This window comes from Ascochyta rabiei, chromosome 20 (genome assembly GCF_004011695.2).
Source record: "Ascochyta rabiei chromosome 20, complete sequence".
In the NCBI taxonomy this organism is placed as follows: Eukaryota; Fungi; Ascomycota; class Dothideomycetes; order Pleosporales; family Didymellaceae; genus Ascochyta; species Ascochyta rabiei.
This window is the reverse complement of record NC_082424.1, coordinates 227,176-247,479: the sequence shown is the minus strand read 5'-3', so window position 1 is coordinate 247,479 and position 20,304 is coordinate 227,176. Positions and strand designations below refer to the sequence as shown.

Genomic DNA, 20,304 nt, shown 5'->3' with positions numbered 1-20,304 from the left:
TCTGGATCAGAAGATCGTCGCCCTCTCACAACCACAGCACAACGTCTTGGAGCTGGGTTCTTTAGACGGGGGGCACTGGAGCGGATAAGATATTGAAGTTGGACTTGGACGACGCGGGATATATACACACACATATACATATACGCACAGACGTATCCTCCGTCTCTGCAGCGCCGGCAGCAGTAACAACATCTACCCACGACATCACACCGTCGAAACCTCGAACCAAGTCTCAAACTCGCCTCCTCGAACACAATGCCGAAGACAATGCCGAAGACAATGCCGATCCTCCTCTCTCGTAACGACACATCGCCCAACGGCACCGTCGCGGTAATCATCTTCATCGCAGGCGCGATCATCCTGGTCCTGTGCATAATCCTGGCCCTGCTATTTTTCAAAAACCGGCGCGCCGCACACCGGGGTTCCAGCAGTGGTGGCAAGGCGTTCATACCGCGGCTGGAGCGGGGGAGTGGAAACAGCGAGAGCAGAGGGGTGGGGAAATACGGAAAGTTGGAGGACGATGAGGAGGGGGCGTGGAGTGCTGAGATGGAGAGTGAAGGTGGGCTGGAGAGGGAGAGGAAGGGGGGTTACGCACCGGTATGTTTTTCTTCTCTCGTTTCGATTTGGAGTTGGGGGTGGGAGGCTGGGGGAGTTGGGGAGGAGCTGTGAGTGCGTGCTAACGATTTTCAGGTACATGACGAGTCCATGGGATACCAAAGTCAGACGCTGCATCATGGGCAGCCGGATAAGGATACGTATCGGTGAAAGAGCAATTGAGCATTAGACTGCACTGTGATGGTGGTTCGGAGGATGTGGATCCTCGCGGAGCACAGAAGACCTGTATATCTGAGTAGGAAGTGCAAGTGCAAGCTACACCAGCAGATATTTACACGAGGGGTTGGTGAATAGCAGCTGGACACTGCAGGGCCATTAGCATCGGTCGAACTTGGGCATTTTCAGGCGCAAGGATACCACGGAGTTCGGGATCGAATTTGTCATAATAAATTACCAGGAACGGAGCCACTCATTGTTGTGCTGAAAAGATACTCTTCATAAGATAGGTACCAACAAGATGACGTTTGCAAAGCGAGTGTATTCAGATTTGGTGCCAGCTACGGATACAGGTCTAATTCTTTCCCATCCCAGCACTTTCCCATCCCAGCACATTACAATCCCCAAAAATGATTTCCATTATAGACGTGACTCTGTCCACCCTTCTATATACGCATACCATGTCAAGCCATCGGCTCGAGAGTGCAAGCTCCTCTTCGACGTGTTATTCAGTTGTCATCCTCCTGGGAGTCAGCGAGAGCTGAGTCGGAAGCTCCGGTAGCCGACTGGCCCTGCTTGCCGCCAGCAGAGGCACCTGAAGCTCCAGAAGCTCCGGAAGCAGACTGGGAGGCTCCCGCGCCAGTGGCTGCACCTGCACCAGTTCCTGTGGAGCCTGTAGATCCAGTCTGGGAGTTAGCACCTGTAGCGACACCGGCGCCAGTCTGCGAGTTAGAACCCGTCTGCGCGCCAGTGCCGGTTTGTGCGCCAGTGCCAGTCTGAGAGTTGGAGCCTGTCTGCGCGCCAGTGCCGGTTTGTGCGCCAGTGCCAGTCTGAGAGTTGGAACCTGTCTGCGCGCCAGTACCGGTTTGTGCGCCAGTGCCAGTCTGGGAGTTGGAGCCTGTCTGCGCGCCAGTACCGGTTTGTGCGCCAGTGCCAGTCTGAGAGTTGGAGCCTCTCTGCGCGCCAGTGCCAGTTTGTGCGCCAGTGCCAGTCTGGGAGTTGGAACCTGTCTGCGCGCCAGTACCGGTTTGTGCGCCAGTGCCAGTCTGGGAGTTGGAGCCTCTCTGCGCGCCAGTGCCAGTCTGTGCGCCAGTGCCAGTTTGTGCGCCAGTGCCAGTTTGTGCGCCAGTGCCAGTTTGTGCGCCAGTGCCAGTCTGAGAGTTGGAGCCTGTCTGCGCGCCAGTACCGGTTTGTGCGCCAGTGCCAGTTTGCGCGCCGGTGCCGGTTTGCGAGTTTGTACCTGTGGATATTAGCATGTATGATCAAGAGTCGATGGATGGCTACACACCGGTGGTAGAGCCAGTCTGGCCTCGTCCGGCAGCAGCGCCTGTTCCCTGCTGAGCAGTGGATACAGTCTGTCCCTGTCCGGTGGCTACATATGTTAGCAGAAGAATAGTGTTGTGTTGACATTGACGTACCAGAGCCGGTTCCTGTGGTGCCTGTAGCACCTGTTTGTCCCTGTCCCGCAGCGCCTGCGGAGCCAGCAGCTAAATGAAGTCAGCGGCAATTTTGCGAATCGTCGAACGATGAACTTACTTCCAGCACCACCTTGGGTGCCTGTAGTACCTGTAGCTGCGGTACCCTTCTGGGTGTTTCCGGTGCTTGCCGCACCAGCGCGACCGTTGCCGTTCGCGCCCGCGGCGGCGGCGGTGGAGTTGTTGCCACCCTGCAAATATTAACAATTTTCAAAGTTAGAATGGAGGATTTCAACTTACAGCGACGCTTGCACCTGCAGCAGTAGGAGGTGTAGCCGCGGCTGCCGCAGTACTCTTACCCTTTCCCTTTCCCTTACCCTTGCCCTTGCCCTTGCCCTTGCCCTTGCCCTTGCCCTTGCCCTTGCCCTTTGCGCCCTTAGCAGCCTTTCCGCCAGCAGCAGCAGCACCCGCAGCAGGAGAAGGCGAGGCAGCAGCAGCACCCGCAGCACCAGCGGCGGCGGCAGCATTACCTGCACCACCTGCTGCACCGGCGCCACCAGCGTCAGCCGCAGCTCCACCAAGGAGACTAGCCAGGCCGCCAGCACCTCCAGCACCGCCAGCACCGCCAGCAGCACCAGTCAGACCGCCGAGGAGCTGGTCGAGCTGGCGCTTGGTCCTTATCTTCTCACCTGCCATATTGCCTACGGAAGCGACAAAATGAGCGGGCATCTTCTGGGCACCGTCGGTTTGCTGTCAAACGTGAGCTGAAGTGCCTGTCGAGTATCTATCGGGGTACTTACAACCCATCTCTTCGCAGAGTGGAACTGCGCCGGGGCGGCGACAGCGGAAGCAGCCAAAGTGGCAAGGATGAAAGATGTTTCGAACTTCATGTTGATAGATTGAAGATAAGATTACTGCGCTGCAGTAAGGTATAGAGAATGAAAGAATAAAAGGCCGACTAGCAGCAATAGAAGGGAATGAAGAGAAAGGACCAAATGTATTATACTTGGAAAGTGCTAGAGTATCGAACTGGAGAGAAGATCATACTTGGGCACACGTTTGCCATATATATCCTCCTCTGTGGGGTAGGACCGACGAGGGGCAGGCATCGGTCTCAGCTTGTTGACGCGTTTTCAAGCATCGTTCGACGGGCAGTAACCTAGTAGCAAGGCTGTAGCAATGCGCGCTGGAAGGTATGCAGATCGAGATTCCCTGAGGAACAATGCTGGCGCAAGGCAAGTTGCGGATTGCCTAGCCTGTAACTGCGCTGTTGAAGATTGTCAAACGATGGTGGTGGCCTGGGACCCACTGTTCATGGGAAGCGAATGCGTGTTTGCTTGCCAGTGTGGCTCAGCGATGGTGGGCTTCTGGAAGCATGACGTAGCAAGGTACAGGCTTGATAGAGGGCTTGATGTTGAAGCCGTGGTGAGGAAAGTGTTTCTTCGCTGAGTCCAAGTCTCTCACAGGTGACTGCAGGGATCAACATGTGCATTGAGCAGATGCGCAGGCCCGGTGCAAGAGTGCATGTCTACCCTGGCTTTCCTTGCACATCGATCAGACCTGCCAGTATGGTTGTACTGGATCATCGCAGAGCTGCACTGCACATCTCTTCCTCAGCCACGCTTCTCACCATCCAGCGTCAATCTCACCATTCTGGACCTCCCAATCTCACAGTTCCACGACTGTAGTGTTGCACTCCGTGTCGCGACTGCCATGAAACGACAGCGCGGCGCCTTGGATTCCCGAGTAGAAACCGCGCGTTTTGGTTTCGAAGTCCCACATTTTTTTACGGTAGCAAGCAGGACTGCTACACGCTGTGTGAGAACACTCTTTGACGTGCTGTCGCATGCTTTGGGGTTGGTCTGGCCAGAAGGAGATGATGGTAGGTTGGTGGAAGTTGCGGGGGTAAGTTGGAAGAAGGTTAGGCTAGCATCGCTAGTGTGAGAGGCCTGAAACAGAGCAGTTATCAGGCAGAGCTGCACTGGATGTCTGGGTAGCAGGCTGTGCCGTGTCCAAGTCTATACTCAGATTTCTACCATATTTGTCCATGTTCGTCGGAATATTCCCCCATCCACAGCCATGTGCAAATAAATCTAGCCAACATTTCCTCATCTCCTCCTGTTCAAGCCGGTGACAAGCAGCTCGCCAGATCCGACTTCGACTTTCCAGCCTTCCTTCACGAGTGCCTTTACGACTGCGGGCCCAAGTCTGCCTCTGCCGTCAACGCTGTGCCTGCCTAGCCCGACAACAATCCTATAGCTGCCAACCCCTCCCCGTGCGCCACCATACTCAGCTATCCGTTGTTCACCGAGCGAGTCCCACCACATTCGCGTTCTCTGTTTGGCAATTCGTGTTGCATCTGCCACAGTGACACCGTGAAGATCGAGGATTGTAGTCGAAGATTGTTGTGCTACAAATGCATCTGCGTCAGTCTGGCTCATCACCTTCATATTAGCACCAAGATCCCTGGCCTCTTGTGAATAGTAGCCGGCAGCTGCCTTCATGTATCCGTTACCAGATCTGCCCTTGCGGTGTGCTTCCGCCGCTTTTTGGTATGCCTCGCTGCGTCGCAGCCCGATTGATGCCGTGCTGTGTGGTCGAATGGATGACGGCAGAGCCGGGAGCCGGCTGGATTGAGGCTCATCATCGTTCAGGTTGACGGGCGCATAACGCAAGTCGAGTTGGATGCCACCTCTCCCACCGGTTTCGCTTGCTGGCTGCTCGGTAAGAGCTTTCGCCATGTCGCGCGCTTTGTCCGGTGAGCCGTCTGCTAGACGCACAAGCGCCAGAGCCTGATCGAGACCTATCGATGGGAAGTCTTCGTTAAGCGTCATGGCGTCCACCACGAAGCCAGCGTCGGGCTCTTCTTTCTCGTGTGCCTTCATGTCCTTGTTGACAAAAGCCAGGATAGTGGCAGACAGAGACGCGGCCTTCTCGTGGTACAATGAAGAAACCGCCTTTGCTGGCAGCTTTGTTCTTGCGGTGATAAACCCTACGTCGCGACTGCTGTTCTGCCAGCGATTGGGTGTCGCAGCGCCTGAGAGATCCGTCCCAGAAGAGTTGGCTGAGTTCATACTGTATAACGAAACCTTCTGCTTTCTCTTCCCTTTGCCCTTCTTACTCTTCTCAGGCACATGGTGGCCTTCGAAGAACGCGTCGATGCCCTTGGCGACCAGTCCTGTCTCCTCGGTGGGACTCGTCCGCGCGTCCTCAAAGTAGACATGGTTCAGCAGCTCATCCGTGGCTTTGCTCAGATCGTCGCCACACTTCTTCAGCGTATATGATACGAGTTCTGGACGCAGGTTTGGGAACGTGTCTGCCAGCAGCTGCTCTTTTGTCTTGGTGTCGAACTGCTCAGTATCCTTGTAGTATCCACCGTCCCATGACTCATCGGAGCCGGTCGCTGACCGTCCATCCAGACTGAGCGCCGACAGATCGTTGGAGAGGTGTGTTGCGTCGGTCAGCGTCGTGCGCGTCGCCCATGTGTCTGCGTTCGATTCGAGGTCTGAGCTGTGCTTGACGAGGCTGTCGCGTACGGGCCCTCCACTACTGCCCGAGGCATCGAATTCTGTGAGTTGCTCTGCAGTCGCTGAGGCTTTAATTGGGTCGAGCAGCTCCCTAGCCAGCGCTAGAGCGTTGGGCGCATCTGCGAAGTCGCTGTAAAATGCAGCGACAAGGGCGGGGTCTATTGGTGGGCAGTATTCTTGCTGCATGCTTGTGAGCAAAGTTGTGCAACCCGGGCCGCGAGCACCTACCTCAAGAATGCGCAGGTGTTCATCCATCTTTTGTTCTGTAGTAATGTCGTTTTATGTATGCAAATGGCATGCTCGAGAAACGCTAAGCTGGACTGGAGTAGATATCTACGTGACAAGACTCAGGTCGCTGTCACAGTTCGGATGGGAGATCTGAACCTCGCTTAGCTTGCGCAGTTGATGGTGGTTATGCAACCCAGGCTCTGTTGGGTTGTACAGAAACCGCACGCAGCTTGAAAAGAGGGATCAAAATTGCCAGGCTTGGCGTCTTCGTCGTGCGTTCAAGGATTGGAGGTCCAGCACATCGTGACTGGAGTAAAAAATATATCAACCGATCTCTTGCGAAGAATATCAACCTCACACAGTCCTGAGTTTGGTTGGATGTCGACGTCATGCAGGGCCGGTCCGAGATGCGTCATACAAAGTTAAATACAAAGGGTGCGCTAGGGACGTCGTCATGGTTTGTGCACTACCACAACTCAGCCACGGCGTTCAGTAATTGATCTGGTGGATCCCAGACTGTGATGAAGTTTTGTGATGAGCTACGTACCAGTGCTACTATATGTTGCTTCGATACTCGTGAACGGTAGTGCGGGCGGCCATGTGAGCTCAACCCACATCACGCATACATTACAGCAGTGACTCTGATACTCAGACAGTGCCATGAGTGCAGAGTATATATTATAGTCTCGATCTCCTAGACCCAGCGCCCTTCATGACACGTGCTCAAGCAACAGTGACATCTCCAATATACAACAGCACCTCCATCCTCGATACGCACAGTACCACGCCGTTCTCCGTTTTGAACGCGTTATATACAGCAGTCATGTCGAAGCTGTCAGTCAGGTTCTCATATTTGCAACAAGTGCACGTGAAGATCAAAGCCGAGGCTGCAGTGATGTTCGTGTTCTACATTCTGAAGAAAGTATATGCTTACTGGAAGAGCTGGCAGGCGGAGCGAGCAAAGAAGAGAACGCAGCAGTTGGAAATTGCAGCAAGGGAAGATAGGAAAAAGAGGAAAAAGAAAAGAGACAGACGATGCAGAAGATGACGTTCACATGCGCTAACACGAAATTTAATATGTACGCATGTGCTGGACAGGTTTGCGAACAATTGAGACGGGAGCGTGTACAAATACGCACTCGATATCGTTGAATAGGATATACGTCATCTTCTTCACTGCTATGCATTTCTGAATAATTCGCCTCGGACTTCCCTACTTGGTTCCCTAGTAGTCATCATCGTCATATCTTTGCTCGTCTCTTCCATCATCGTAGGCGTTGTCCATGCGATCCCCAAACTGCTCGACATCGTTCACACCATTGTCCCACTTGTTTTCAATATCCTGCGGGATATCCTCAACCGCCTGGACTTTCTCGCCAGTCCACCTCGCCGCATTTTCGGGGAAGTCTTCAACATCGTTGACAGTATTGTCCCATCGGTTCTCAACCCGGTCGCCGAAGTTCTCTACATTGCCGACCTGCTGGCCTGTCCAGTTTGCGGCGTTCTCGGGGAAGTTTTCGACGTCGTTGCCGAAGTTGTCCACACGCTGCTCCATGCGGTATTTGTCGCCGTCCCAGTCTTGCTCTGTAGAAATGTCAGTATGTTGCGGCATTCAGCTTTGAGGATAACGTACTAATCTCTTCGCCCTCGTGCATTAGCAGAGCACCGCCAACAAGACCAGCGGCGCCACCTGCGGCATACTTCCAGGCATTGCTACCTTCCTTCTTCTGAGGCTGCTCTTGTGGAGGGTATCCGCCGCCAGAGCCACCCTGCTGGCCGTAGCCTTGTTGCTGGCTATAACCGCCACCGTATCCGCCCTGTTGTTGACCGTAGCCTTGTTGTTGACCGTAGCCCTGTTGTTGACCGTATCCTCCCTGTTGACCATAACCACTCTGTTGCCCATAACCACCCTGCTGTCCGTAGCCGCCTTGACTTTGGCTGCCCGGGCCGGGGTAGTTGAATGTACGTTCGCCGGTCTGCTGGTTCACGAAGAGCCACCTGTTCTCGCGAGAGTCCCACTCGGCATACCACGGCGGTGAGACGGGTGGGGGGCCATGCTGTTGACTGTGCTGCTGCTGTCCGCCGCCATGGCTTTGACCTGTGAGATTGCTAACAATGCTGTCAAGGAAGCCCATTGCGTGTTGTTGTGTTGTTGTGTTGGTGTGTTGGTGAGTGTGAATGTGAAGAGTGGAAATGACAGGTGTATCAAGACTTACCACGACACGGTGGAGAGCAACCTGCGCTATTTATCATCCACATGCATCTGTCCCTCCGCAGGGTTCGCAGACGTGCTCAGCCGAAACACTGCAGCTGAGCTGTCGGTAACGTGGTATCCGTGGCCAGTCCATGCCCTTCCAATCAATGACTTCTAATTATGTGTTGGCGCGGTTTCCTGGGATTCCAGACCCTCTCGGCCTGCCTGCACATCACGGCCCGACGCATTTAAGGTCCCTTGGCAAAGTGCTTGTCATTGCTTTTGTGAAAGGATGTGCGGCTCAGCCACCGCAGCACGTCAGCTCCATGTTTGTGGCTGTGTCTTGACAGTACTCGGTTCCTCGGTGACTCCGTTGCGCTCGGTCGATTCGTGTTAATTACAAAGCTTTTGGTTTGTTGGCATAAGCAACAGAATTCTCCAGGGGACAGCCCCCTGGTGGCCTGAACCATAGCTATGAAGACGACAAAAATCTCATTTCCAACACTAATTGCGACATGGTGGTGGTCCGCTCATCTGCAATTGTCGATGCTGTACCGAGATTCCTCCGTACAAAAACTCACCACCAACCTCAGCCATGCGAGAATGGCAAAATGCATCGGCCGGGAATCGAACCCGGGGCTAGCCGAAACTGTCCTGTGAGGGATGGCAACGGCTAATTTTACCACTAAACCACCAATGCGGAAACAACATCTGGTCATTTCTTTAGTAAACTATGATAAATCTTTTCTAGAAAATGTAAAAGATAACTCTAATTGCAATATCTGTTGTGCTCGCTCACTTTTTTGCCTGTCGCAGAGGGTCAAGTCAGGTGACAGAAATAAAGTCCTTTGGCAGTAATATTGGTTTCCAGACAGTATCAGCGCTATTAGATAATCTCCTATTACCAAAGTGTCTCCTCCTAGCTTAGCTTAGCATAGGGAAGATAATTGCTAAAACTGATTTTTGGAAACCCATAAGTAAGATCCTAAAACAGCTAATAGTAGTGAACGAACCCTGTAATGCACACTATAAGAGCAGTTATTTGCTAGCTGCATACAACTAAGACAGGATAATGCAGCACTGCCTGTTGCTCTCCTAGGTCTTGCGTATCCCCACGCGCTCACACTAGAGTTTACACTCAGTTCTTCCTTACTATTTCATTTTTGCTACTAAAACCTGCTAGTATAGCAATGCTACTATTATAGATTTTAAGGACCTCAACAATATCATAGCTTTGGCCAGTGGTGATAGCACAGTTGTGAAGCAAGGGTGCAAAGTTTACAAAAAAGATAGTGTTAACCAGCTTCTTAAACTTTAGAAGCAGTAAGAAAATGTTAAACGTCCTAATAGTAGTAACTAACAATATTAGATTTGCTGGCAGCGTTCTTAAATCTCCTAACTGCGAGACATATCAAGCTCTTAACACAGATGTGCCCCTAAATATTATTAAAGCTTACCTGTAGTAGAGGGTACTGTAAGGGCACTGTAGGCAGGCAATAGAGCAGAGCGATATGGGATGAAATAATAGGTGATATTGAGAGATAAGACGAATCCTTGATAGATGAGTCTTCAGGTGTGTGGATATTATATACTGGTCGGTAGGTCTCCGGGCTTGGCCCGGGGTCTGTCCGAGGTATCCCCTGTTGTAGGGAGAACACCCGTGACAATAGCCCCCCCCCTTCTGAAGGTTCGTCCCGAACCGTTTTGGGGAATCCCCAGCGCCATTATTAAGCTCTAGAAAAACCTCCTGTGGAGGGAAAAACTTAGGCAGGAGAAATGTGGTGTGGCCTGGGGTGACTATCTAGCATCAAGTGAGGCTAGGTAGCTGTTTTAAGAGCAATCCTACAGATGCCAGCTACACCGTTGTTACGACGCTTCCTCGGTGCCCTACTGGGGCGGCACCGCTGTGTTGCCGGGCGACCAGGTTTTCCTGCATTAAGTGAGGCTGGGTAGCTGTTAAGAGCAATCCTATAGACGCCAGCTACGCCGTCGTTGCAACGCTTCCTTGTTTGCCGGAGTCTCAACCCAGGTCAAGTCCGCAATTGTCAGCTCCATGGCTTGATGGGTGAGCAGTGGCTCGAACCCGACGTCACAAAGGTCAATCGCCGAAGCGGCCTTTGGCTTAACCCGTGGGGAGCGTGACTGTTAGACGTCACGAAGGTCAACGCCAAAGCGTTCCTTGGCTCTGAAACCCGTGGGGAGCGTGACTGTTGGACGTCACAAAGGTCAACGCCGAAGCGTCCCTTGGCTCTGAAACCCGTGGGGAGCGTGACTGTTGGACGTCACAAAGGTCAACGCCGAAGCGTCCCTTGGCTCTGAAACCCGTGGGGAGCGTGACTGTCGTTCGTCAGACGTGTAGGGGCTATCCGCTCCCTGCGTCTCGCGAGTGGCGACTGGCACTGGGCCGGGGTCTGCCCTGCGTGTGGACGTTTTTGTTTATACTCTCCGCGACCCCCTAGGTGGTTGGGTGCCTTGTGCCAGGGATCGAAATCCCTGGGGCCTGAGTGGTGAGTGAGTGAGTCCCCAACCGGTGACGTCCGCGAGAGGATCGCCAGCGGCTCCTGCAGCCTGTTCCTGCGCGAACTGGTCTGCGGGATTCGCTCATTCACGGGGGATCTCCTCCGCATGCCGGCCTGTGACAGTGAGCTGTCAGCCTTGCCATGCCTGACGCCTTGCCTGAACTCTCGCGCAGCGTGGTCCGGCTCCAGCGTGTTTGTGTTTGCAACGTGAATCTCGGGTGAGATTATTGGACAATATCCAATTGTCGGTGGAAGTGTTACCTAGGTGCAGGCAAACTTTTGTTTGTTTGCGCGTGAATTGCGCCCAGGTGAGAGAGCGGTCAGAGGTCGGGTCGTTGTTTTCCTCCCCTCTTTTCTTGAGGCTGACATGAGTAGGCTGCGGTCGGTACGGTCGGCGCGAAGCTGCCCAACAACGTGGTCATCGATGCCGTGCTCGAAGAGCACTTCCAGAAGACGGGTCGTGCGAACGAGGCGGAGAAGCGCTGGTACTACTATGGTACTGACCTGCCGTCGTCCGCCCAGGCTCCCACTGCCGCCTTCGAGAGGATATCTGCGTCGCCCACGAAGCTCACTCCGGGTGGCCGTCGACGCCGTAGCCCCTCCTTCGAAATGAGCCCGAGTGCGGGTCGTGGCGGTCCTTCTGCCTAGTGTGGTAGTAGTCGTGAAGACTCTCCACTTCTATAGTGACTTTTGATGAACCTTGCAATTGATCTTCTCTTCTAACTTGAACGTGCCATTCTTGCCAGTGATGTATCGGATAGACGCCGGGCCTCCTTCGGCCACCAGCTGCACTTATTCTGGGAGCGTCCATCCTCACTTCTCGGCTGGGTTAGAAGGATATCCTTTTTAGGAGGCGGACTTCTTAGGACGTCCTCTCTTACGCTTTGGTAGCGTTAGTTCCCCAGGCACTGCCCGGTCACCCGCCGATGGATCACCCGCGCGAACGCTTTGGTGATAATCCTGAAGGATCTCATCGCAGTGGTCGAGATGGTCAAGTGGTTCCCAGGTTGCCTCTTCGTTGGGCCAACCCAGCCACTTGACTCTGTACTCCCTTCCTTAGGCTACAGTGTCTCGGTGTGACAGTATACCTTCGACCTTATACCTGTCGCCAGGCAGAATATCTTCCGGTATACTGATAGGACCTGGCTGAAACCCGCTGTTCTCCAGGGGTTCCCTCCAGCGCTTAAGTAATGATACATTGAACACCGGGTGCACTCTGTCTATCGATAGGGGGAGCTTCAGCCTGTACGCCAGCTTTCCTATCTTCCTGAGTACTACAAATGGTCCAAGGTAGCGAGCGTCAAACTTCTTTGAAGGACGGCTCGTCATCAGGTTCTTGGCCCGCAGGAGGACTGAGTCCCCCTCGGCGAAGTGTTGTTCTGACCTCTTCGTATTGTACCACCGGGCGTTGCCCTTTTGTGTGTACTCTAAGGCCTCTTTTGCTGTTCTCTACATGTCGTGCCAGCGCTCTAAGCGTCCGGCGACCTGCCTACGCAGCTCTGGCGTGGTTCCGTCTTTGTCCTAGACAGCTGGGGGCTTTCGGAGCCAGTGCTTATTAGGCATCCCGTCAAATCCCTTAGGGTCAGTGCTAAAGGCGACCTTAATGGGAGATTCTCCATGTGCGGAGTGAGCTTTGGAGTTGTAGGCGTACTTGGCATATGGCAGGAGGTCTACCTAGTTATCCTGTTGGTAGTTCATGTATATGCGTAAGTACGTCTCTAACTCCTGATTCTAACGCTCCGTTTGCCCGTCCGTCTGGGGATGGAACGCCGTACTGAGCCGGTGGTCAATCGTCAGGTGGTAGCAAATATCAGACCAAAATTGGCTGGTGAACACTGAACCTCGATCTGACAGCAGCGTATCTGGTGGTCCTTGCTTCAAGAAGCTCTGTTCCATCAACAGTTCGGCCAGGCGCTGGGCAGTGATTGTCTTGGTACAGGGTAGGTACCGGACGTACTTACTAAACTGGTCTATAAGGACCAGTATAGCGTCGTACTCGTTCCCCTTAGCGTCTATTGACTTCGGTAGGTCTGTCACAAAGTCAAGGGAGAAGTGCCGCCAGGCAGTATCAGGGACTGGAAGTGGTGTGAGTAAGCCCCACAGCTTGTGCCTCCTGATTTTGTGGAGTTGGCACGTGGGACACCTTCGGATGTAGTGATGTACGTCCTTCATCAGCCCTGGCCAATGGTACTTCTTCTTAAGTACTTCGGCGGTCTTATCTACGCCGTAGTGACCTCCTATAGGGTCATCGTGATTCCTTAATAGGATAGTGTGGCGCAGAGTGATATTATTAGGAATCTAAACTTTCCCACTCCTGCGTAAGGTCCCACTGGGGTCAACCTCCCAGTGGTGTTGTGCCTTCTTCGCTCCGCCATCTGTCCCGGTCGTTAGCGACAGCTTTCCGGGGTATAGTACGTCCCGTTGCTGGACCTGCTTGACGAAATCCGCTAGGATTGCTGGTGTATCTAGGGCAAAAGCGGAATCTCCTTGCGCGGCTTCGTTCGCAAGGTTTGTAGGGGCACTGACTCTGCCGTCTAGGCTACGAAGGAGAGCTTCTGCGACGTCAAAGTTCGGTCCCCTGGCTTCGGTAACGGGCCGATCCTGACTTTGGTTAATGGATGGAGGATCGGGATCCGTGGGAGACGAATCTCTATGGCCGACCTGATGCCGGTAGAATTCCTCAGGGACGACTTCGGGTGGTTGCCGGACCCCTGCTGGGTCTGCCACGGGCACGTTAAGCCCAGATGTTGCCTGTGCATCGTGTTAAGCCCTGGACTTGCGAATTGTCCAGATCTGAAGCTTCTGTTGTAAGGTGGGTAGCATGGCGTCCCGCAGGGCCTGCTGTTCTCTAACCTTGAGACCTTGTGCGTAATCTGGACGCCTCAATGGGCCGTCCGCCGCGTTTTCAGGTCCCGGCTTGTATTCGACTTCAAAGTCGAATCTTGCCAGCTCCTCCGCCCATCGGGCTTGTTTAGGAGAGAGCTCCTTTGTTGTCATGAAGTACCTCAGGTTGTTGTGATCTGAGAGTACTCTGATTGTTGCCGGGGCGTGTTTGAGATAGTGTCTCCATTGCCTAAAGGCTTCGACGATTGCGGACAGTTCTTTATCGTGGGTGTGCCATCTGATGGATGGGCCCGTGAACTTCCGGCTCTAATACGCCACAGGCTTCCAGTGAAGCTCTGTGGCCAGGTCGGACGTTTGGGGTTGCAACAGGATGGCTGCCATGGCGAAATCTGACGCGTCGGTAAGGACAATAATAGGCTTGTTCGGGTCAAAGTGCTGAAGCACTGGGGCCCCTGTGAACTTCTCCCTGATTGTAAGGAACGCCGTGCAAGCTTCCTCTGGCCAGTGCTATAGTTTATACCATTTTGTTGGTCCCTTCTAACTCTTCTTCGGTTTCGCCCCCCCCTCTTCTTGACCGGGGACCCCCCGGTCCTCCTCCGGGCGCTGGGCGGCCGTCATATGGTCGATGAGCGGCCAGACAATTCCTAAATAGTTGAATATAAATCGCCGATAAAAGTTGGCAAAGCCTAAGAACACTTGAATATCCTTATAACTGGATGGTTTGGGCCATTTGGTGATAGTACGGACCCTCTTAGGGTCTATTACCACACCGTCTGGGGTAATAACGAATCCTAGAAACTCTACTGATTTACTGGAGAAGACGCATTTGCTTGCCTTCGCGAACATCCCCCACTCAACCAGACGATCTAGGACCTCCTTGACGTGCTTGTCGTGGTCCTCCTCGTTCTGGGAATAGATAAGGATGTCGTCCAGGTACACCACGCAGATCCTATCCAGTAAGCCTCCCAGGGCTTGGTGGATATAGGATTGGAACGTGGCTAGTGCGTTGGCCAGCCCGAACGGCATAACCAGGTATTCGAAATGACCGTATCGCGTCTTGAACGCGGTCTTCCACTCATCGCCCTCCTTGATCTGGAGCCTGTGATAGGCGTCACGTAGATCTAGCTTAGTGAAGACCTTCGCTTTCGACAGTCGATCCATCATTTCGCTCACCAGTGGGATAGGATACCGGTTCTTGATGGTTATCTTGTTTAATCCCCAGTAATCGACGCACAGTCTCATAGTACCATCAGGTTTGGGGACGAACAGGATGGGGGCTCCCGCCGGCGACTTGCTTGGGCGGATCCAGCCCTTCTCCTGTGCCGCCTCGAGGTATTCCCGGAGTATATCCAGCTCTCGGCGGGACAGGTTATAGATCGGGAGGTTAGGAACCTTGGCACCAGCCTTGATATCTATGGAGTGATCATACTCCCGGTGTGGTGCCAACACACTCGTCTGCCGTTTGCTGAAGGCAAACCACTTGTGATGGAGGTGCTCTGGCACATACTTAAGCTCCTCTATATCTGGGGCGTCATCTTCTGGGATGGGGCCGCCGTCGATTCCCACTGCCATAATCCTTGACCATTCGGCGAGGGGCGCGTCCGGCGTCTGTCCGGCGTCCGTCCGATGGACGTCCGCTGGACCACCCATGCCCAGACTCTCGGGCTGTAGCAGGTATGGCTGCTCGCCTGGCTCCAGATCACTGAACAATTGTTCGGCGGTCACCAGCTGGACTCTCTCGACGTCGTCAGTGAACCACTCGTAGGTTCCTGTGGAGAAACGGATACATGGGTCTGCCTCAGCCAGCCATGGATACCCCAATACTAGGTCGTACCCGACAAATAGTGTAGACCAGAATTTGGTTGGCCTAACTGTTTTGGGTGTTCCCTTGCTGTCGTGGCAGACCATCGTTAACTGGTACTGCTTAATCAACGACAGCTTTGTATCGTCTAGGACTACCGCGTTCGGTCGCTGGTCAGTCCCTGCCAGGTTGAGTCCTAGGTCTATGGCTACCTGTGCGGCGATGAGGTTTAGTTCCGAGCCTGAGTCGTACAGGGCCCGGAGAGTTTTAGGGTTGCCCTTAGAGTTAATTAGCTGGACAGTGACCGCTATGCGGGTCTGCTTCCCTTTGGTTTCCGGCCCCAGTCGTAGGTGGGAAAGGTTGGCGACTAGGGCTTCCCATTTCCCTGGTTGCTTCCACTGGACTGTTGGTTGCCACCTCCGCGGCCTCTCTAATGGCCCCGTTGCTGATGATAACCACCCCTATTAGATTGTTGGTGGTAATTGCCCCTATGGGACCCCTTGCCGCCTGACAAATTAGCGTTATTGGTTGCTGGCCGGGAGTCTCCCGGCTGCTTTCCGGCGTCGCTCCCGGAGGGGGTCGAGGCCTGGCTGTGGTGCCTTTTAAATCCTCCCCTATTAGGAGAAGAGTGAGGTCTTTTGTTTCGACCGCTGCCTTCAGCCCGGAGGCTTGAGTTCAAGGGGACTGTTGCGGTCTCTGCGTTACGGAGGGCCCGTTCAAACTCTATCCACTCAGTGATGTGTTCCAGGCTGCCATTGCGCTGGATCTCACGTCGGAGTTTGTGGGGAGTAAGGCTCCATACAAACGCTATCTTGAACTTATAGTCATCCGTGCCGTCGTCAAACTTAGCGAAGTTGCGGGGCAGTAGAGACTCCCGCTTGTTCAACTTTATTAGGAAGGTGTTGACGGAATCGTCGGCCTTCCACTCATAGTTGAAGTACTTATCGTAGTTCTCGTACCGAGTGAAGACTGGGTCTTGTACAAGCTGCTCCTCCTCTGCGCGGAGGTTAGCCCAGGTTCGGATTGATCCCTTGTTGATACGTTGTTGGATCAATTCTCAATGGACACTATAGTGGATAGTGCCTATAATCTAATAGGTGCGGGTCACGGAGTCTTCGACTACTTGAGCGTACTGGAACGCCGTGTCTATGTCCTTAATCCACTGGTCCACCTGCTGGGTCGATGGAGGCTTGTTATCCGTCCCAAGTTTTGGCTTAGGTTGGACGTTGTTGAGGACTCGCATTATCTTGCCTGCCTCGTCGAACGCTGGGCGGTGGCTACCCGGCGTGGGTCCGACGTGCGTCCGCTGCAGGGTCTCCACTACCCGGTTGAATTGCCGCTGCCGGATTTTAATTTCTCGTTCGGGGGCGCCGGACAATTCTGCCTCGTTGAGTGCCTCCAGCAACAACGGGATGGAAGCCTGTAGCGACTCCATTTGTGTGACGCGTGGCGTTGGGACGTCTGGCGTCGCGATGCCTGCCGCCGTGGTGGCTGACCCGCCCCTGATGTGAGGGTTGAGCGGTGGCTCCATGGGTGCCGGCGATACCCTGGGCGCGTCGTCGCGGCGTTGCGCATCTGGCTCCTGACCGAGGTCGTCGCGAGGGGGCAACTCCTCCACGTCGCTAGTGGTTGAGCGGAGGTTGCGTTGTCCTCCAGCCATTGCTGATGGCTGAGTTTTTTCCCGTCTCTCTGCTGCCAATTGGCTGCCTGTTCCGAGAGGAAGTATGAAGGATTCGAATTGTAAGGGCACTGTAGGCAGGCAATAGAGCAGAGCGATATGGGATGAAATAATAGGTGATATTGAGAGATAAGACGAATCCTTAATGGATGAGTCTTCAGGTGTGTGGATATTATATACTGGTCGGTGGGTCTCCGGGCTTGGCCCGGGGTCTGTCCGAGGTATCCCCTGTTGTAGGGAGAACACCCGTGACAGGTACATACTAGGAAAGGCAGAATTAACAGAAACAAGATCACAATTCAGACGCTTAGGAAGGAGTTCTACCAGATTGCGAGACAGAATACACAAGAAACAGACAGAATTTGGTCTAGGAAAGAGTTTGCGGACATAAAAGAGGTAAAGTCCTAAGTAGACAGAACATACAACTAACCATCACTAATTTCTAATTTAGTTTATTAATACCACCCTTAAATCTAAGGGTGCCTTAACTTCTTTAAGAACCCAAGCTATAGCATACGCCCCCAATGCTAATAAAATACTATTCTACCTCTAGAACTGTAGCGAGCGAACCTACGCCTCTCCACAAATAATAGTGCAGTTCTCGTTCTGGCTTCATGTTACCTGCATCTGGGGTCTTTGAACTAGGGAATTCACTAAGTTGTCAACTTACCGCGGTTCTAACGAAGGTGTGCACTACAGCGATGTTACATTCAGCCTTGTTAGGAGAAGGAGTGAGCTTACGTACGAAATCAAGATTAAACTACAGAACTACAAGTTCAACAGGGATAATGCAAGCAAGATATAAGTATTGTTAGAAGCAACAATACCTGTGTAACTGACCTTGCATAGTAAAACAATCACGTTAAAAGAGGAGACAAACCTAAGAGAGCGCTTTAGGTGCCCTGTGAGAAAGTTCTTAGCCCTTGCATTAGCAGATGATATCTTTGTAGACAACGTCTCCCTAGAAAGTCTCAACAACCGCTAGGTTCCACCCACAGCTGGCTCTAAGGTTTTTGCGATAAAAGCGGAGATAAAAGACGTGCCTATCCTTTGTAAGATAAAGCCTAGTAGGCAAACCCATCCCTAAGAGATCTGGAGTGCTATGTCTGTCAATTCAATGCTAGAACAGGTCTGCCTAGATGCGGGCTATACGGAACCTGTCACAGCTTATTTATTCAGACAAGGTGTTGCTAACAACATAGAAGGTAAGAGATACAGACAACTTATTGCAAAGGATCTAACATGTCTACTTTAGCTACTGCGAGCTCTAAAAGCACTAAAGAAGCCCTAGGCCACAAGGGCGACCGCGTCTGGCATGCTTATGCAGCGCCAATTATTAGCGTTAATAGCTAGAGTATAGCCTACAGAAAACCTAAAGACGCCTTACATACACAATTCACTTAGAGCATTACTGTCACTTGTAACTTCAGCGCCCCTAAGCTGTCAGGAACGCAAATAGGCATAGGTAGCGTTGTCTCTAAGAGCGCTTTAGAGAAAGCCAAATCTAGCATGCAACTACCTACGGATAGAGTAATATACCTAAAAGCTAGAAAGCTACAGCACATTATGGCGCGCAACAAGTATAACGCAAGCGTTAGAAAGATGCATATGCCTTCTAAAAGTATATTAGACTTAGACGCACAAGATTGCAACAATTAAGGATCTGTATCACTTCTCCAGCTCCCGCAATCTTTAGCAGTCTTTAAACAGATGCTGAAGTACAGTCCTCTTTATGCGCGCGTCTTAGAAACTCTGTAGACTGCCAAGACTGCTTCTCTTAGAGAGTGCGTCAAGCCTTTAGTAGGCCTTGCCAGCCCCAAACCATACCGAGCCTAGTATCCAGACCCTGTTTTGTCACCACAAGAGAACCGCAGGTGCCCTTACTGCTTTAGGAAGTTGTACAGCAAAGGGAATTTAAAGAACCACTGTTACTGCGTAAGGCATGTGTTAGAGTGTCACCAGATTATATACTCTGTAACCTTCTGCGTGCAATGCGCTATGTTTATTAACAACTGTCTAATTAGGGGCCACATGTGTCTAGACCTTAACCTAGAACATAACAGAATCTACGGTGTGATACTGTAGCGGAACCTGGTTATCTCTAAGGGTCGCTGTCCATATGGAGCCGGTTTGATCTATAAAGAGAGACGTTTCACAGATCCTTAGCATCTAAAAACTCATATTAATAGTGTGCACATGAAGAAAAAGGTAGAAGGTCACCAGAAATGCCCGGCCAAGGGCTGTAGTGTGACAGCTGGATCCAAGGATCGCCTACGGGCTCATCTCCAGAAGAGGCACTACATCCAGATGTGCGGAGTCGGAGTCACCATTTCAGAAGAACTAGAATCGCAAGAATAGATATAGACAAGGAAGCCTGGGATATTATATTTTCCTAGTCAATCAACCAGATCCAGAAACTCAACCTATTCCTGTTGCTATTATCCCTGATGATCACCGCTACTGTCCCACCTATTAGCACCTTAGTACTGCAAATGTGACTCTGTACCCCCCATTTCAGTGCTTTGGGCCTTGCTAAAGATCACGACTTAAGTGACCAGCATCTTCTTATCTACAAAGCCTTGCCTCTGCTACCTTTATATTGCCTCCTAAACGTGTTTCATCATATTAATAGTACTAGAGATCTAGTAGTGCTGCTACAGTAGTCCTATAACTTTGCAATTCTACCCTAACTAGACGCTCTAGCTCATTTTCGGTGCTGAAAATAATGCCGTTCCTGTCTTTATAGAAACACAAGAAGATCAGGGAAACAAGTGCCTAACCCTGTCTGCAAGAAGATGGCAGGATGCCATTAGAAAGCCTTAAGCAGCAAGAGCAGTGCTGAGCGTGCGTCTTAAAAAGAACTAAATAAATGCCTTCAAGCTGTGTCAGACCACGAGAGTATGAATGTATTAGAGGTTTAGCAAAGTAAGCACGCATAATTTAGCAGGAATTTTTTTAGAGAATTGATATATGTGTACAGTTAGGACCTGCTAATAGTGTTTTAATATTATAAGAAGCTATCTTGCATTATTAGAAGAGCTTAATGCTGGGTCTTTAGATATTGTTTGTAGAAATTAAAAAACAAAAAGCTCTGTAAGGATGTTTATTAGAATTACTAAATAGCGCGCACATCTAAACGCACACTTAACTCAGCTCAAGCCGTTTCTAAGGCAAATAGTGGCAAACATCGAGTTCAAAGCTATCTTAGTGAGCCCTAAGTCTTGTCAATCACCTTCGCTATGCTAGACACTGTTAGGGTAGCTTTGCAAAGAGTTTAATACCTTTTCTAGAAAAACAAACAACGCCCTGTATATTCAACTATGTATC

The 20,304-nt window shown here is 52.0% G+C and overlaps 6 protein-coding genes and 1 non-coding gene across 7 annotated transcripts, besides 30 other annotated features; 1 reads left to right on the top strand and 6 right to left on the bottom strand.

The window, feature by feature from the left end:
• Nucleotides 1-255: 255 nt before the first annotated feature.
• EKO05_0010556 (uncharacterized protein) lies at nucleotides 256-765 on the top strand (the record flags this gene model as incomplete). Its single annotated transcript, XM_038943478.1, has 2 exons — nucleotides 256-597; nucleotides 691-765. The coding sequence occupies 2 exons, from the start codon at nucleotides 256-258 to the stop codon at nucleotides 763-765; spliced, it is 417 nt and encodes a 138-aa protein (XP_038793517.1).
• Nucleotides 509-576: a tandem repeat.
• A 515-nt stretch (nucleotides 766-1,280) lies between the features above and the next one.
• On the bottom strand, nucleotides 1,281-3,076 carry EKO05_0010555 (uncharacterized protein; the record flags this gene model as incomplete). The annotated part of the gene is made up of 6 exons (XM_038943634.1): nucleotides 1,281-2,011; nucleotides 2,060-2,143; nucleotides 2,190-2,258; nucleotides 2,308-2,437; nucleotides 2,487-2,936; nucleotides 2,987-3,076. The coding sequence occupies 6 exons, from the start codon at nucleotides 3,074-3,076 to the stop codon at nucleotides 1,281-1,283; spliced, it is 1,554 nt and encodes a 517-aa protein (XP_038793516.1).
• Nucleotides 2,545-2,615: a tandem repeat.
• Nucleotides 2,639-2,828: a tandem repeat.
• Nucleotides 3,077-4,294: 1,218 nt separating the features above from the next.
• Nucleotides 4,295-5,968, bottom strand: EKO05_0010554 (uncharacterized protein; the record flags this gene model as incomplete). The annotated part of the gene is made up of 2 exons (XM_059637785.1): nucleotides 4,295-5,893; nucleotides 5,942-5,968. The coding sequence occupies 2 exons, from the start codon at nucleotides 5,966-5,968 to the stop codon at nucleotides 4,295-4,297; spliced, it is 1,626 nt and encodes a 541-aa protein (XP_059493768.1).
• Nucleotides 5,969-7,166: 1,198 nt separating this feature from the next.
• Nucleotides 7,167-8,076, bottom strand: EKO05_0010553 (uncharacterized protein; the record flags this gene model as incomplete). The annotated part of the gene is made up of 2 exons (XM_038943458.1): nucleotides 7,167-7,525; nucleotides 7,575-8,076. 2 exons carry the CDS (start codon nucleotides 8,074-8,076, stop codon nucleotides 7,167-7,169), a joined length of 861 nt encoding a protein of 286 aa, XP_038793514.1.
• A 4-nt stretch (nucleotides 8,077-8,080) lies between these two features.
• Nucleotides 8,081-8,112: a tandem repeat.
• A 635-nt stretch (nucleotides 8,113-8,747) lies between these two features.
• Nucleotides 8,748-8,835, bottom strand: EKO05_20t1. The gene has a single exon. It is a non-coding gene; the product is annotated as a tRNA-Gly (tRNA).
• A 768-nt stretch (nucleotides 8,836-9,603) lies between these two features.
• Nucleotides 9,604-9,608: a direct repeat.
• Nucleotides 9,606-10,992: a mobile genetic element.
• Nucleotides 9,609-9,801: a long terminal repeat.
• Nucleotides 9,609-17,231: a mobile genetic element.
• Nucleotides 10,637-10,656: a tandem repeat.
• Nucleotides 10,993-17,231: a mobile genetic element.
• Nucleotides 12,389-12,906: a mobile genetic element.
• Nucleotides 12,389-12,936: a mobile genetic element.
• Nucleotides 12,389-12,948: a mobile genetic element.
• Nucleotides 12,389-12,951: a mobile genetic element.
• Nucleotides 12,479-12,885: a mobile genetic element.
• Nucleotides 13,523-13,803: a mobile genetic element.
• Nucleotides 13,529-13,758: a mobile genetic element.
• Nucleotides 13,808-14,001: a mobile genetic element.
• EKO05_0010552 (uncharacterized protein) lies at nucleotides 14,036-15,406 on the bottom strand (the record flags this gene model as incomplete). Its single annotated transcript, XM_059637784.1, has 1 exon — nucleotides 14,036-15,406. One exon carries the CDS (start codon nucleotides 15,404-15,406, stop codon nucleotides 14,036-14,038), a length of 1,371 nt encoding a protein of 456 aa, XP_059493767.1.
• Nucleotides 14,120-14,808: a mobile genetic element.
• Nucleotides 14,120-14,865: a mobile genetic element.
• Nucleotides 14,123-14,919: a mobile genetic element.
• Nucleotides 14,126-14,814: a mobile genetic element.
• Nucleotides 14,126-15,333: a mobile genetic element.
• Nucleotides 14,147-14,793: a mobile genetic element.
• Nucleotides 14,150-14,919: a mobile genetic element.
• Nucleotides 14,156-14,802: a mobile genetic element.
• Nucleotides 14,156-14,808: a mobile genetic element.
• Nucleotides 14,156-14,877: a mobile genetic element.
• Nucleotides 16,390-16,959, bottom strand: EKO05_0010551 (uncharacterized protein; the record flags this gene model as incomplete). Its single annotated transcript, XM_038943509.2, has 1 exon — nucleotides 16,390-16,959. The coding sequence occupies one exon, from the start codon at nucleotides 16,957-16,959 to the stop codon at nucleotides 16,390-16,392; it is 570 nt and encodes a 189-aa protein (XP_038793511.2).
• Nucleotides 17,039-17,231: a long terminal repeat.
• Nucleotides 17,232-17,236: a direct repeat.
• Nucleotides 17,237-20,304: the final 3,068 nt, after the last annotated feature.